This window comes from Polypterus senegalus, chromosome 18 (assembly GCF_016835505.1).
Source record: "Polypterus senegalus isolate Bchr_013 chromosome 18, ASM1683550v1, whole genome shotgun sequence".
NCBI lineage: Eukaryota > Metazoa > Chordata > Cladistia > Polypteriformes > Polypteridae > Polypterus > Polypterus senegalus.
This window is the reverse complement of record NC_053171.1, coordinates 51,994,457-52,010,821: the sequence shown is the minus strand read 5'-3', so window position 1 is coordinate 52,010,821 and position 16,365 is coordinate 51,994,457. Positions and strand designations below refer to the sequence as shown.

The window sequence follows — 16,365 nt, the reverse complement described above, 5'->3', positions numbered from 1 at the left end:
GTGTAGATTGTTGACAATTATAAATATCTGCTCATGATTATAGGCATAAAACTGACATGTCAGGAAAACACAGAAGTCATCTGCAAAAAGAGACAGCACTGCCCCCTACAGTTTAAGGAAAATGTAAGTTTTTAGTGTGAGCCCTTCCATTATGTCACTCTTTTATATACATCTTGAGTTGAATCTTATGGAGGAATATTTCGGACAAAATGAAATAAATAAATAAATGCGTAAATAAATAAAAGTACTGTGAAATGTGAGCATAAATAAATAAATGTGTCATGAAATGACAGCCTTAATAAATAAATATGTCATGAAATGAGAGCATAAATAAATAAATGTGTCACGAAATATGTTTTTCGTTGTTTATTTATTTATTTCATTTTGTCCGTAACATTCCTGCAAACCGTCATGAAATACGGCTTGAAATAAAACTGTCACTTTCACTCGTCAAAGTTGAGAGGGTGGGCTCTAACACGCCCTCTAGTTACTGATTGGTGAATCGATAGCACAAGAATTAATTAGAAAAATGCTTACTACTGCCGATGAAATGGACTCTGCCGAAGATATTACGTATTTCAGAGAGAGAACTGAAGATTTATCGGAAGAAATTACAATGTTGGCGGCCCTTTTAGAACTGAGTATTTGACCCTTGTTTTACGAGTAGAAAGTCAGTTTCATATTCGCAGCTACTTTTTCAAACAACTGTACAGCTCTGATCAGTGGTAAAGTTGTTCAGTTCAAAATATTAGTTGGTTGCTTTGGGCATTCCATGTCAAAGTACCTAAACTAATACAGCCGTTGCAGCTTACCGTATATCAAACTGGCTCATTCGTCTTGTGATCGTCTTCTCTGATACATCATACAGATCTGCAATCTGTTGTAATTTTAAACCGCATAACAGAAGGTGTTCTATTGACTCAGGTGGAATGTCAAAGGATGGACGTCTAGAGCAGGGTTCTGCATCACCTGAACTGGAGTGTAGTCGAGTCCGTTCCACCTGTTCTTCGATAATTTCAAAAATAGTTTCATCTATATCGGAGTCTAAAAGGGCCGCCAACATTGTAATTTCTTCCGATAAATCTTCAGTTCTCTCTCTGAAATACGTAATATCTTCGGCAGAATCCATTTCATCGGCAGTAGTAAGCATTTTTCTAATTAATTCTTGTGCTATCGATTCACCAATCAGTAACTAGAGGGCGTGTTAGAGCCCACCCTCTCAACTTTGACGAGTGAAAGTGACAGTTTTATTTCAAGCCGTATTTCATGACGGTTTGCAGGAATGTTACGGACAAAATGAAATAAATAAATAAGCAACGAAAAACATATTTCATGACACATTTATTTATTTATGCTCTCATTTCATGACATATTTATTTATTAAGGCTGTCATTTCATGACACATTTATTTATTTATGCTCACATTTCACAGTACTTTTATTTATTTACGCATTTATTTATTTATTTCATTTTGTCCGAAATATTCCTCCATAGAATCTTTCTTCACTTGTGTTCTGCAGGCCTGGTTTGAAAATTTGAATGTCAGCAACAAAAACAGAATAAATCAAATCGTAAACTGGCGCAGTAAAATATCAAGGTCTCAACGGTCCAAACTGACAGACCAGTTTAATAAGTGAGTGTTACAGGGAGCAGAGGCCATTCTGTCATACAGGACTTGCCCACTACATTCTCAATTTCTGATGCCATCAGTTCACAGTTTCAACCAACTCTTATTACTCTTCTAAAGAAAATTCCATTTTAATAAACACCCACAGGCTTAAATCATAGGATAACCAGTTAGTATTTACATTAACCATCAGTCAAGTTGGTTTAATTTTTATGTTTAATATGTATAATCTAATGTTTCAGGTATTATGCTAGCTGCTATATTGTATTTATTTTTACTAAGTTTATGTTTGAACCATTGATTGGCTTTTAATGTTATGCTGTGGTTTCTCTGTAAACCTGCTGACAAACCCAATTTCCCTCATGGGACAATTAAATTGAATTTGCAATTAATTCGGAATTTGCAGAAGATGTCTCTGAAGCAGGTAGACTGAGTGGTGAGGCCTTGGTATCATTTACGACAAGGCAGAATTGAAAATAGGATGGCATTCATCAGAGACAATGGATTTAGCTTGCCTCTCATGGAGTAGATGGAATGACACAATGGAAGATCAGTCAGTCTCTTTCATTATAGAAGCTGTACAGACAGTCCTATAGAGGAGTTTGTGATCCTGGCAAGTCAGATTACCAACATGCACTGTGATGAATCTGGTCAAGAGCGCAGCCTCAATAGTGCAACGATAGAAGTTCATTAGTATATTACTCCTCAGGAAAAAGACCCTTTGCTTAGTCCAGTCTGTCACTCCTTTGCATCTGCTTACTGGGCTGTCAAGCTCAGTTCCATATTAGTAACCATTTACTGCAACTAATGGAACAGAACAGGTTATGTGGCCTGATTTTAACTGAATGATTTTGTTTCATTTTTCTTTTTAGAAAGCTGCCAAGCGATATGATACAAAGTGAGCCAACGGATGGTCAGGTTAACTTAAAACGCATTTGAACCTTTGTCTTTAATACATTATCTTTCTTAAAAAAACATTTGAAAAGAAAAAAAAAGTGAAAATCTTAGAAGTAATAACTTGCTTTGGTCTAAGCACTCATATGTTTCTTGTTTGTGCTTGATTGGATAGGTTTATAATCATGAGGCTCAAAGTAGAGTAGTGATGAATGATGGTCTGAAAGTGTGGCCTTCTCATGTTATTAGGCTTTTTTCTTTAAGGCCTCTTTGTGAACAGAACCCCAGTGCCCTGAATTCTCTTGCGTCAACTGGACTCCTGCTGCTTTACTGGATGGCATCAAGTTGACCTGGTAGACTTCCTCACAATTCAGCTGTATCTCTCTTGGAAGTCTGGCTCTTAAGATGCACCGCAACTTTGTAGCTCATCGTGTTAGCCTGCGTATCACTTTCAATGGGGTCTCTCTGTTTTGTCACTTTGTGCCATAGTTCACCTGAATTTATCAGGCACTTTCTGACGGATGATTAGTAAAATCTGTTCAAGGTTGTTATGCTGTCTCTGTGGAGTGTACCTGTTCTGTCTGCTATGTGTGTGTCATACAGTGGATTCAGAAAGTAATCACACTCTTTTAATTTCTTCATACTTTCTTCTGTTGCACATTACTTTTAAATGGTAGATTTGCCATTTGTAGCCATTAATCTACAGGTTTTAAAATGTATTAAAATCAGACACTGTAATCTCTCATTCATAGAAGTGTTCAGTACTGCTGAGATGGTCATCCTTCCTAAAGGTTCTCCCATCTCAGCAAAGGACTTCTGAAGCTCTGTTAGAATGACCATTGGGTTCTTGATCATCTCCCTGACCAAGGCCCTTCTTGCCTGGTTACACATTTTTCCAGACAGCCAATTCTAGGAAGAGTCCTGGAGATTCCATCTTCTTCCATTTCACAATTCTTGAGGACACTGTGCCCCAGGGGACACTCAAACCTTTACAAATGGTTTGATCCCTTTGATTTGATCTATGCCATACAACAGCTTAATAACAAAGGTCTACAGCGAGTTCCTTGGACTTTATGGCTTGGTTTTTGTCCTGACATGCAGTGTTAACTGTGGGACCTTCTACACACAGGTGGATTTAAGCCTTTCCAGATGATGTCCAATCAGCGTAGTTTGCCACAGGTGGACTCCAATCAGGTTCTGTGCACTTCTGAAGGAGAATTCAAGTAAACACGATGAACATGAGCACAATTTGGAGTGTCACGGTCAAGCATCTGAATAGTTTTAAGGATGAGAGATTTCAGTTTTTTATTTCTAATAAATTTTACAAAATGTTTGGTAAACAACTTGTCATTATTGGTTACTTACTGTAGATTGATGAGCAAAAGCGGCAAATGTGTCCATTTCAAATTTAAATAAATCCCAGTATGTGGACTGTAACACCCGGGGAAATAGGACTATTGACCTACTGTATCCATCCATCCTCTTCCGCTTATCCGAGGTCGGGTTGCGGGGGCAGCAGCTTAAGCAGAAAGGCCCAGACTTCCCTCTGCCCGGCCACTTCTTCCAGCTCCTCCAGGAGAATCCCAAGGCGTTCCCAGGCCAGCCGGGAGACATAGTCCCTCCAGCGTTTCCTGGGTCTTCCCCGGGGCCTCCTCCCGGCTGGACGCACCCGGAAAACCTCACCAGGGAGGCTTCCAGGAGGCATCCTGATCAGATGCCCGAGCCACCTCATCTGACTCCTCTCGATGCGGAGGAGCAGCGGCTCTACTCTGAGCCCCTTTCGGATGACTGAGCTCCTCACCCTATCTTTAAGGGAAAGCCCAGACACCCTGCGGAGGAAACTTATTTCAGCCGCTTGTATTCGCGATCTCGTTCTTTCGGTCACTACCCATAGTTCATGACCATAGGTGAGAGTAGGAACATAGATCGAATGGTAAATTGAGAGCTTTGCCTTACGGCTCAGCTCTTTTATCACCACGACAGACCGATGCAGAGCCCGCATCACTGCGGATGCCGCACAGATCCGCCTGTCGATCTCACGCTCCATTCTTCCCTCACTCGTGAACTAGACCCTGAGATACTTGAACTCCTCTACTTGGGGCAGGATCTCTCCCCCAACCCTGAGAGGGCACTCCACCCTTTTCCGGCTGAGGACTATGGTCTCGGATTTGGAGGTGCTGATTCTCATCACAGCCGCTTCACACTCAGCTGCGAACCGTTCCAGAGAGAGTTGAAGATCACGGCCTGATGAAGCAAACAGGACAACATCATCTGTAAAAAGCAGTGACCCAATCCTGAGTCCACCACATTATGTTTTTGGACTTCTCTAGCGCCTTCAACATCATTCAACCTCTGCTCCTTAGGGACAAGCTGACAGAGATGGGAGTAGATTCACACCTGGTGGCATGGATTGTGGACTATCTTACAGACAGACCTCAGTATGTGCCTCTCGAGAACTGCAGGTCTGACATTGTGGTCAGCAACACAGGAGCGCCGCAGGGGACTGTACTTTCTCCAGTCCTGTTCAGCCTATATACATCAGACTTCCAATACGATTCGAAGTCCTGCCACGTGCAAAAGTTCGCTGATGACACTGCTATCGTGGGCTGCATCAGGAGTGGGCAGGAGTACAGGAAGCTAATCAAAGACTTTGTTAAATGGTGCGACTCAAACCACTTACACCTGAACACCAACAAGACTAAGGAACTGGTAGTGTAATCGGCGTAACATCAACCCAGCGTTGTGCCGACCTCACCCCGCGTCTCGTAGGAGCGACACCGCTGATGACCTCGGTGGATTTCAGCTATGCAGGCGGGGTTCAAGGCCAGAGTACCTCCATCGGCACAGGGGAGCATCCTAACTCAGAACCGGTTCGACCCTCTCCGTGTCCCCAGTTCGCCTTCAGCCCCTGGTGATGTAATAGTTGTAGGTGATTCTATTGTTAGAAACCTTAATATCGCATGCCCTAATGGAAAATCGTTTGTTTCTTGTTTTCCCGGTGCTCGTGTCCGAGATGTGATGAGACGTGCGCCGGCAATCCACGAGAAGCACAAGAACAGGGCAGTTGGAGCGGTTGTTTTGCATGCCGGCGTAAACGATATAAGGCACCGACAATCAGAAATCCTCAAGGCTGACTTTGCAGCTTCGATTAAACACACGAAGGAGAGGACCCCATCGGCAAAGATCTTCATTTCGGGTCCACTACCTCTCGTCAGACGATCCAACGAGTACTACAGTCGTCTGCTAGGATTGAACAACTGGCTACAGGGTTTCTGCAAGAAGCAAGACATCGGTTCCATCAAAAATTGGAATCTCTTTTTGGAAAGGCCGCGTTTCTTCAAGCGAGATGGCCTGCATCCAAACAGTTTTGGCGCCCGGGTCCTCTCCGAAAACATATCTAAGGTAATTCGTTTATCTTGACTATCTATCTCTGCTCTTAACCCCTTCCGAAATGATACTGTTGTGCTAGGACATAAGTGTTTAATAGAATCTTCCGTTAAAGTGCACAACATTAATACTGTAATAAGCAATCTCAATGCATGTAGAAAATCTAGGCAATACGGCATAAACTCCAATAATCTAATTAAAATCACTATTTTAGAGGAACAATGTATTAAAACTATAAAAACAGATCACAGATTAAACAAAAAATACACACAGAGCGGCACTAATAAAAATAATTTAGTTCCTATTCCAAATATCAATAACGTATATAGCTTAATCCTGATACTCTGTATGTTCAGTTCATCATAATAACTGTTCATGGTGGCTCTAAAATCCATACTGACCCCTACTCTCTCTTCTGTTTCTTTTTCCGGTTTCTTTGTGGTGGTGGCCTGCGCCACCACCACCTACTCAAAGCATCATGATGCTCCAACAATGATGGATGGATTAAAAGCCAGAAGTCTATGTGACCATCTTCATCAAGCCCTTCCATGGGAACCCTAAATCCAAAGAGGACTGTTTCATTTATGTGAGGTAGAATGCCCAGAGGGGACTGGGCGGTCTCATGGTCTGGAATCCCTACAGATTTTATTTTTTTCTCCAGCCGTCTGGAGTTTTTTTTTTGTTTTTTTTAATCCTCCCTGGCCATCGGACCTTACTCTTATTCTATGTTAATTAATGTTGACTTATTTTATTTTTTTACTGTGTCTTTTATTTTTCTATTCTTCATTATGTAAAGCACTTTGAGCTACTTTTTGTATGAAAATGTGCTTTATAAATAAATGTTGTTGTTGTTGTTGTAGTGGATTTTAGGAGGCCCAGGCCCCTCATGGACCCCGTGATCGTCAGAGGAGACTGTGTGCAGAAGGTGCAGACCTTTAAATACCTGGGAGTGCAGCTAGATGACAAATTGGACTGGACTGCCAATACTGATGCTCTGTGTAAGAAAGGTCAGAGCCGACTATACTTTCTTAGAAGGTTGCCGTCCTTCAACATCCGCAATAAGATGCTGCAGATGTTCTACCAGACGGTTGTGCCCTCTTCTACGTGATGGTGTGCTGGGGAGGCAGCATAAAGATGGACGACGCCTCACACCTGGAAAATCTTGTGAGGAAAGCAGGCTCTATTGTAGGAATAAGGCTGGACGGTTTAACATCTGTGGCACAGCGACGGGTGTTGAGTAGGCTCCTGTCAATCATGGAGAATCCACTGCATCCACTGAACAGTGTCATCTCCAGGCAGAGGAGCAGCTTCAGTAACAGACTGCTATCACTGTCCTACTCCACTGACAGACTGAGGAGATCGTTCCTCCCCCACACTATGCGTCTCTTCAGTTCCACCCGGGGGGGTAAACGTTAACATTATTAAAAGTTATTGTCTGTTTTTTACATGCATTTTAATTACTCTTTAATTTAATATTGTATTTTGTATCAGTATACTGCTGCTGGATTATGTGAATTTCCCCTTGGGATTAATAAAGTATCTATCTATCTATCTAAACCTACAACACAGAAAAGTCTGCAAAAAGTGAATGGGACTGAATACTTTGTGAATCTACTGTGTGACATGACATTCTCAGACCTGCTTAATCCAGTTAAGCCCCTTGGGAGTGAGGTATAAATAAACACAAATAAATAATATTAAATTACGACAAAAAATAAACTCCCTCTCAAAAACAGAATGACTAAATTGAAACTAAAACAAAAGAAAAACTGGTGACGTAGCTAAAGATAAAAACAGCAGTCACACTCAGGGTAGCCCCAGAGTCTTAGTAGCATTTCTTGATAAACCTCTTCTGATGTCGTCAATACTGTTATGTAAGAGGGAGGACGTGTGGCCTTGTTCATAATTGCAGTTACAGTAGTTTTGTTTTAGTTCTCTCCTATTTTACGACCTCCATGAGTGTGCCCCATAAATGAGTCTGCCCTTTTAATTAGCTTGTTGATTCGTAGGCCTTTTTTGAAGTGATGTCACCCAGCACACCACACCATCACAGAGTTGCAGAAGATGTAAAAGATGTTATGTCCCACATTAAAGAAATACAGTCTCCTAAGAAAAAAAAGAAGTCTATTGTACACTTTCATCTCTAGTTCCTTTGTGTTACAAGAACAGTAAAACCTGTAATTGACCCTAAGTACTTGTAGCATCGCACCACCTCTACATCTACTCCTTCAATAGTGACCAGACACAAAGGCTCTTTGGTGGGGTGAAAGTCAATAACCTGTTCCTTGGTTTTGCTCATGTTGAGTTGAAGACAGTTTTTAAACATCTCCATCTGGCACCTCTACTCTGTCTTATCCCCTTATCAATAAACCCCATAAGCACATAACCATCTGAGAAGTTCTTCAAGTGACATGACCTGCTGTTATATTTATAGTCAGAGGTGTACGGAGTGAAGAGAGAATGAGACAGGCCTGTTCTTTGTGCTGCTCACACAGTCCCCCGAGTCTCACAAACTGTGGTTGGCCCAACAGGATCCAAGACACCACAGGCTCATCCACCTGCAAATCCCTGAGTTTACCCCTTAACAAGAATGACTGGACAGTTTTGAAGATGCTGGAGAAATCATGATAAAATTTCCTCACAGTGCTGCCAGCTTTATCCAGCCTTGAGGAGCAGATCTTAACCTCACCACACCCTCAGTAAAAAATTTCCTTGACTCTAAAGTTAGTTGGGACCCCAAAACCAAAATCAAAAACCCTAACCTTAAGAAGTCGCCTAGAATCCAATCTAAATACCTCTAATAATATACACTGAGCTAATGATACAGCAGAAAACAATTCTTACTCATTGGACCAAATTTCTAAACCTAAAGTAATTTATTAAAGGGAAAAAGGGAAAGGGAGAGAGGGAAAAAGGGAGAGTATCTAACTCCCCCATAAAAAAATCACTCACTCTCTGAACAATCTAAAAATGCGAGGGGACCTCTATACAAAAAAATCCCCAAAACATCAGTGGAGATGGCCCATGCATCTCTGGGAAGCCACAATAACTGAAGTTTCCACCCCAGTCTTGTCTGATAAGCAAACTGCATTGGGCCCAGGTGATCAACCACAAGAGGACTCATATAGTCTCTCAAAGGTCTTCATGATGTGAGACGTACAGTAAGCGCCACTGGTCTGTAGTCATTAGGTGAAGAGCAGCCTGCCTTCTTTGGATCAGGAACAATTCAGGTTGGTTTCCATAGCAGCCACACTTTTTGCAGCCTTATGGACAGACTGAAAAGATGACAGAGGACACCACAAATTTGGATCGCATAGGCATTAAGAACCTGAGGACTGACTCCTTCCAGCTCTGTAGTCGCCCTCATTTGTCTCCTCACTTGGTCACCAGTTATGGGCATCCCATACTGATTACCAGAGATAGACTCATCAATGTCCATTTCAGCTGAAGTGGTAGGGGTTGTTAATGCGGTAGGAATGGTGTGAGGTGATTTGTCATTGAAATAAGGTGGTGGTGGAAGGAGAGAAAATATGTTTAAAACAGTGTTTCTCAACCTTGATGGCGTCCCAACCCTGGTATACCTTTTAAAAGTTGAGTTATGACCACAAGTTTGGGGGTGGTGTGGGAGGATGGGACATGGTGAGATAAGTACTGTCTGTGTGGTTCCCCTTGGTTAATCAACCATGCATGCAAAATGGTTGGCTCTTGGTTTAACAAGCATGAATACCAGTGTGGATGAGGAGGTGCCTTGATGAAACAAGCGCACATTTAAAAGCATTTTATAGGGTTTGGGAGCAGGTATGGTCCCAGTAGTGAAACAGCCGCACATGTAAAAGTGGTGGGAGCACCTCCTATTAGCGGGATGATTGTACAAAAACAAAGGGATAAATATCACACGGCACTGTCAGTTGCTTAATTGATCCGCCATAGCTCACTCACACACCCAACAACTGCAAGGTGTGACCCGCCGGCTTCAGCATGTGAGCCCATACAGCGCTGCGGTGGTTGAGAAACACAGATTTAAAAAATTGTCTTGAGAGTCTTAAATTGCCCAGATTCTCTTGTAGCACTAAGCTTTGAATTGCCCGAGTCCAGTAATGATGTCCAGTCCGTTCCAAATATCCTTAATGTCATTCTGAACGACAAGGTGAACCTGTTAGCATTTTGTCAAATCTGTTTACTTAAAGATGACATTTTTTCTCAAGTAAATAATTCAGGACAATTGCTCCAAAGTGAACTCTTCAAGAAAAGAAAAGATTGAGCCTTAATATTGTGCAACAGCCTGAAAAAACATTTTTAAAAAGCCATGAGAAGAAAAAGGTATTTAAATTGCTGTACAGTTAAGATTTAGGAGACAGTTCAAATTTCAGACCCACAAACTGAAAGTTGTTACAATGTTCATTTATTTATTTTTCAGGTAAGAGAAATTGGAAGAGACTCCAGCTTTACAGGTATGAATACTTCTATGTACGCAGTACATGGTGCCTACATGTTTTAACTACGCTACTTTTGTAAATTTGGCTTTGTAAATAGCAGTGAACCAATGAACTACAAACTGAAATTGAATTGAAATCATTTTGTGTTAGGCAGCCAGCTTGGGAGGATTACAGTTTAATTACTTTAGCGGAAACCAACCCACATGCTTTTCAAAGTGAGTGTGATCCCAAATCATTTTTCTTGGTACAGAAACAAATTGAGCTAACGGCACCACAGCTCGAGCCGAGTAATGTAGCATTCCATTTCTGAGTCTTTATTGTGGTGTGAATGAGGAGTATGCAGGCTGGAATCGAGTGCCAAGAAGGCCGCTTCAAAATGGACACTACTGCTCCCAACCGATGATTGCAGAATGTGGCTAAGGGTTTGGCAAATTTAGATTACATATGTGAAACACCTTTTTTTTTTTTTACCCCAAATGAATTAATAAAAATGAACACAAGGGTAAACTGTGCTTAGTGTATGAAGGTTCGGATAACGTCTTGATACAGCTCATAATAAAAGTGCACAAAGTCAGAGTTATTTAAAACCTGCCCCACAATCAGAATGTCACCAATGGATGACTCCTGAGCTCCATCAGTGACAGATTTTATTTATTTATCCTGAGTAAATGTACTATTTTTTTAATAAGTACTAAAACAAGTCCAAAATCACAAGATCAAAAAAGTTTGGCTCCTATATTTAAGAAAACAGTCCATACATGTGTTTTTATGTTTGCTTCCTGGGGTGGCAGCGAGTATGACTTCATTTCAATTACGACTATTTTCATTACCATACAGGATTAAAGAAACAACATCCAAGTGAAATAAAATAAAAAATATATATATATATTGTCCTCATTTAGATAAAAATCTGGCTCGTTGTGTTCTGAATGTAAAATAATATTTTCAAACTAAAAAAAAAAAAAAAAGAACAGTAACTTGAAAAGAAGGGACACACATGATGTTAACAAGAGTGTGTACACACGAACGAGCACATCCACACTAAGACTAGTCTTCCAGTGCAAATCAGGACAGATAGGCTTTGATCAACAGTCTATGACGGGAACGATTCGCTTCACACTTTTATATTCCAGGAGGTGCTAGAGGTCTCCAGGCTTCTGGCTACAATTCAGACACACTCGAACAGGGTGGTCCCAGCCTCTGGAAGGGACTGGCCTCCGTTCAGGGGAGCACTCATTGCACACACCTTGTCCACAGGCTCTACAGTGATGTATGGATATCTTAGGAGTGAACTCACGATGGCAGTAATGGCAATGGGTAATCTCGTGATCTGGTATCCAGTAGGAAGGCCTTGCTGCATCTTTTACCAAACCTGTAAAGAGGAAAATACAATAAGAGGTTACAAATGAATTATCTAAGCAGAGCATAATTCATTCTTTCATTCAAAATCAGATAATGGGCAACCACGTTCAAGACAAGTTTATTGTCATGTATAATCAGAACAATGAAATTTAAATTTTCATGTCTTCTTAAAACAGTAGAATGTAATACAATACCAAAATAAATAAATAAGAAAGCATACATAGCAATCAACATACAGTGCCTGTAGAAAGTATTCAGACCCCCTCACCTTTTCACATTTTGTTATGATTTAAATTAGTTTTTTTTCCCTCATCAGACAACACTAGACATCCCAGAACAGCAAAGTGAAAACAGGACCTCCAAGACCAGTAACCATTCAGGGGGAGGATGTGGAAGTGGTACAGAGCTACAAGTATCTCGCGGCTCACATAAATAGCACACTGGACTGGTGTGACAACACAGTGCTACTGGACAAGAAGGGCCACAGCAGACTGGAATTACTAAGGAGACTCGGGTCTTTTTATGTGTGCAGCAAGCTACTGGAAATGTCCTACTAGTCCATAATAGCCAGTGTATTGATCTACACTCTGGTGTCCTGGGGAAGCAAGCTGGATACAAAAGATGCACAATACCTGAACAAACTTATCAGGTCAGCCTACTCCATCACACAGGGTAACCCTGGACACAATGGGAGCTGTTTCAAATTCGTTTGCTCAGAGGTTGATGCGCTTGCTGCTTCCTGACCTGAGCAGTTCTTCTTTTCTCCACCCTAGCGGCCCGCTTCTTCTCTTATTCTGTCGGCATCTTTTCACGTTAAAACTGATTAAGTCAGTGTTTGTATTGCAATTACTTAGTACGTTTTCCTTAATTTTTCACTTAAGCTGGCACTTAAGTCTTCAATCTGCCTCAAGAATGAATTAAGATATGAAGAGGTAAGGGAAGTGACGGTGAAGATGGGAGGGATGAGAACGGCACCAATACACATGTGCCGCACAGCTGCCCTGCAGTCCGCTGCAGAGAGTTGATTCTACAATAGAATAAAATAAAAATAAAAAGAGGAATAACCTTGGAGGTCAATCATCACCCCAAAAGTGGATAGTAGACGACACAGTTTATGTGTACCGAATTTCAGGCCAATAGTTCAAACAGTTTGTGAGCTACGGGTGATTTAAAATCCTGGACAGACAAAAGCACAGCCACGGTAGCGTATTATATAATAAGATTTGCTGGCTGATTGATTGTCCTGTGAGTATGTATCCTTATTTTTTATGTTTCTGTTGCTGAATGCATCTAAATTTCCCATTGGGATTAACAAATTTTATTGAATCTAATCTAACTTTTTGTATACGTCCTCATCCGAATGTGGATATAAAAACCGTTTTTATTGATCATTGTTTTGTTTCGAACACTCAATTTTCTAAAAGTTTTTACCGTTTTTTCCTTTGGATTTTGACTTTGATTTTTTGGCTTTCATTTTGGCTTTGGTGGGGGTGCAGTAAATCTCTTGGTATTTGACTCTTCCTTTGTATTTGCTTTACACCCTCCCCCTCTATAACCTATAGTCTATGGAGGAAGAGCGAAAGCTTTAGAGTCATTAAAAATTTCGATCTCCAGTTTTCAATAGATCTCGATGTTTTAGGGTCCCCTGATACTGTAAACATCGATATCTCGATGATGGATGTGTCTCTGTGTGTCAGTTTCTTGTGGACGGCTGAGAGCTAAAATGGCTAGAGGAAAACATACCAAATTCAAAACTTAAGCCTGTTATGAGATGATGATGTGCCGATTATATTTTGAGCAAAATCGTTCAAGAGAAAGAGGCACTCTAAAGGAACCCTCAAATACAGTAATTCTGCAATCAATTATGAATTCTTCTCATCAATTCCTACCGTAATGACCTATTTTATGATCAGAAAGATCAGCATCAGAGTGGTAAATAATTACTGAAATGTTATAGAATACTTCAGGTAACTTGATCACTTGGGAGCAAAGCCTACTGAAACTCACATCCAAATTTTCTGACTTTGTCTTGCGCCTCCCAGTTGCTTTTCAAATTTTCTTGCTAGTCATCTAATCTAATAATGACACTTTTCTAGAAGAATACAAACATATACCTGATGTATTTTCCGCTAACTAAAGAGGTTACATTTTTTAAAAGGGAAGAAAGAAGAATGCAGCAATTAAATGGAAAAAAGCCTAGTAGGTAAACTGTTACCTAATGGGATATCAATGGCTGTTACAACAGCACCCAGTGTGTTCTGGACTGCTTCTCCAACTTTACGGGCAATCAGCGTACCACTTTCTTCTTCCAAAATATCAGTTTCTTGAGTCTCTACAAAAATAAATCAAAGGAAAATCAAGACAGGGCAACAATTTTATCTGAAAAGATTTTTAACTGACAAAGACATATTTTTTTCTAATTACTGCTGCCTAGCAAAAGTGAACACGGCTTGAAGGCTTAAAACATGCCTGACCCAATGGAACATTCACAAAGCCCATTACTATTACTGTCTAATATATATTCTCTTTATTAAAGTAAAACAATACCAAAAATGTCTAAATTCTTTTTTTATTTGATTACTTCATTTAGAAAAACAACAATTATTGCAAATATCCTATGTCTCTAATTCTGAATTTCAAGTTGAGTGAACTCTTGACATTCTCTTCTTCATCCCTGACAAAATTCTGATTTTTGACTTGTTAAAATAGTACTGTCTTTCCCTAATAGTTATAAAATTCCCAGAACAGTTTGCCTATTCTTCATTACCTTTCTCTTGAAGTACCAATCCTCTTTTCTAAAAGGTTGGAAGAACTAATACAGGAACAAACTCCTTAAGCAATTGTAGAGAAAAGTTTCAAAGGTGAAGATAAACTGGAAAGTCCATACCTGCTGAATGTGCTTACATACAGTATGCTGCTTCAGGCTACTAGGACTACAGTCATGTTTGAAAGTTTGTGAACCCTTTAGAATATTCTATATTTTTCTGTATAAATATGACCTAAAACATCATCAGATTTTCATGCAAGTCCTAAAAGTAGATAAAGAGAAACCAGTTAAACAAATGAGACAAAAATATTAGACCTGGTCATTTATTTATTAAGGAAAATTATCGAATATGACATATTTGTGAGTGGCAAAAGTATGTGAACCTTTGCTTCAGTATCTGGTGTGACCCCCCTTTGCAGCAATAACTGCAACTAAATGTTTCCGGTAACTTTTGATCATTCCTGCACACCGGCTTGGAGGAATTTTGGCCCATTCCTCCATACAGAATAGCTTCAACTCTGGGATGTTGGTGGGTTTCCTCACATTAACTGCTCGCTTCAGGTCCTTCCACAACATTTCGACTGGATTAAGGTCAGGATTTTGACCTTTAGAATTCTCTGATATAATTCGGAATTCATTGTTCCATCAATGAAGGCAAGCTGTCCTGGCCCAGATGCAGCAAAACAGGCCCAAACCATGATACCACCACCACCATGTTTCACAGATGGGATAAGGTTCTTATGCTGGAATGCAGTGTTGTCCTTTCTCCAAACATAACGCTTTTCATTTAAACCAAAAAGTTCTGTTTTGGTCTCATCCGTCCACAAAACATTCTTCCAGTAGCTTTCTCGTTTGTCCATGTGATCTTTAGCAAACTGCTGACGAGCAGCAATGTTTTTTTGGAGAGCAGTGGCTTTCTCCTTGCAACCCTGCCATGCACACCATTGTTGTTCAGTGTTCTCCTGATGGTGGACTCATGAACATGAACATTAGCCAATATGAGAGAGGCCTTCAGCTGCTTAGAAGTTACCCTGGGGTCCTTTGTGACTTCGCCAACTATTACATGCCTTGCTCTTGGAGTGATCTTTGTTGGTTGACCACTCCTGGGGAGGATAACAATAGCCTTGAATTTCCTCCATTTGTACACAATCTGTCTGACTGTGGATTGATGGAGTCCAAACTCTTTAGAGATGGTTTTGTAACCTTTTCCAGCCTGATGAGCATCAACAACTCTTTTTCTGAGGTCCTCAGAAATCTCCTTTATTGGTGCCATGATACACTTACACAAACGTGTTGTAAAGAGCAGACTTTGATAGATCCCTGTTCTTTAAATAACAGGTTGCCCACTCACCCCTGATTGTCACCCCAATTGATTGAAAACACCTGACTCTAATTTCACCTTCAAACTAACTGCTAATCCTAGAGGTTCACATACTTTTGCCACTCGCAAATATGTCATATTCGATCATTTTCCTTAATAAATAAATGATCAAGTATAATATTTTTGTCTCATTTGTTTAACTGGTTTCTCTTTATCTACTTTTAGGACTTGAGTGAATATCTGATGATGTTTTAGGTCATATTTATGCAGAAATATAGAAAATTCTAAAGGGTTCCCAAACTTTCAAGCACAACTGTAACTTGTGACAAAATTCTTATTTCTGGTTCATATCTGATTGTTTGTAAGTTTGACTGTTTAAAATAACTTTTCAAGTTTTTTTTCTGTTAGCACACAGAGTAAAAAAAGTAATTGTTTTTGAGAGACTTTGTAAACCCATCATGGCTGGCCATCGGTAGTTACCATAGTGCAAATGTCTGGATGGGTTGTGGAGTGATTCCACAACAAAAAATTCAGTACAAACAATCAATTTTAAACAGATTTTGGATGCTAA

At 40.3% G+C, this 16,365-nt stretch overlaps 1 protein-coding gene across 1 annotated transcript in view; it reads right to left on the bottom strand.

Moving 5' to 3' along the window:
* Nucleotides 1–10,293: 10,293 nt before the first annotated feature.
* Nucleotides 10,294–16,365, bottom strand: part of zfyve1 (zinc finger, FYVE domain containing 1) — a 42,862-nt gene continuing 36,790 nt past the window's right edge. The window contains exons 10-11 of the mRNA XM_039741280.1: nucleotides 13,922–14,038; nucleotides 10,294–11,716 (exon numbers count right to left, since the gene is read on the bottom strand). Coding sequence (XP_039597214.1) covers nucleotides 11,484–11,716; nucleotides 13,922–14,038 — 350 coding nt within the window. The 3' untranslated portion in view covers nucleotides 10,294–11,483. The remainder of the gene's footprint in view (nucleotides 11,717–13,921; nucleotides 14,039–16,365) is intronic.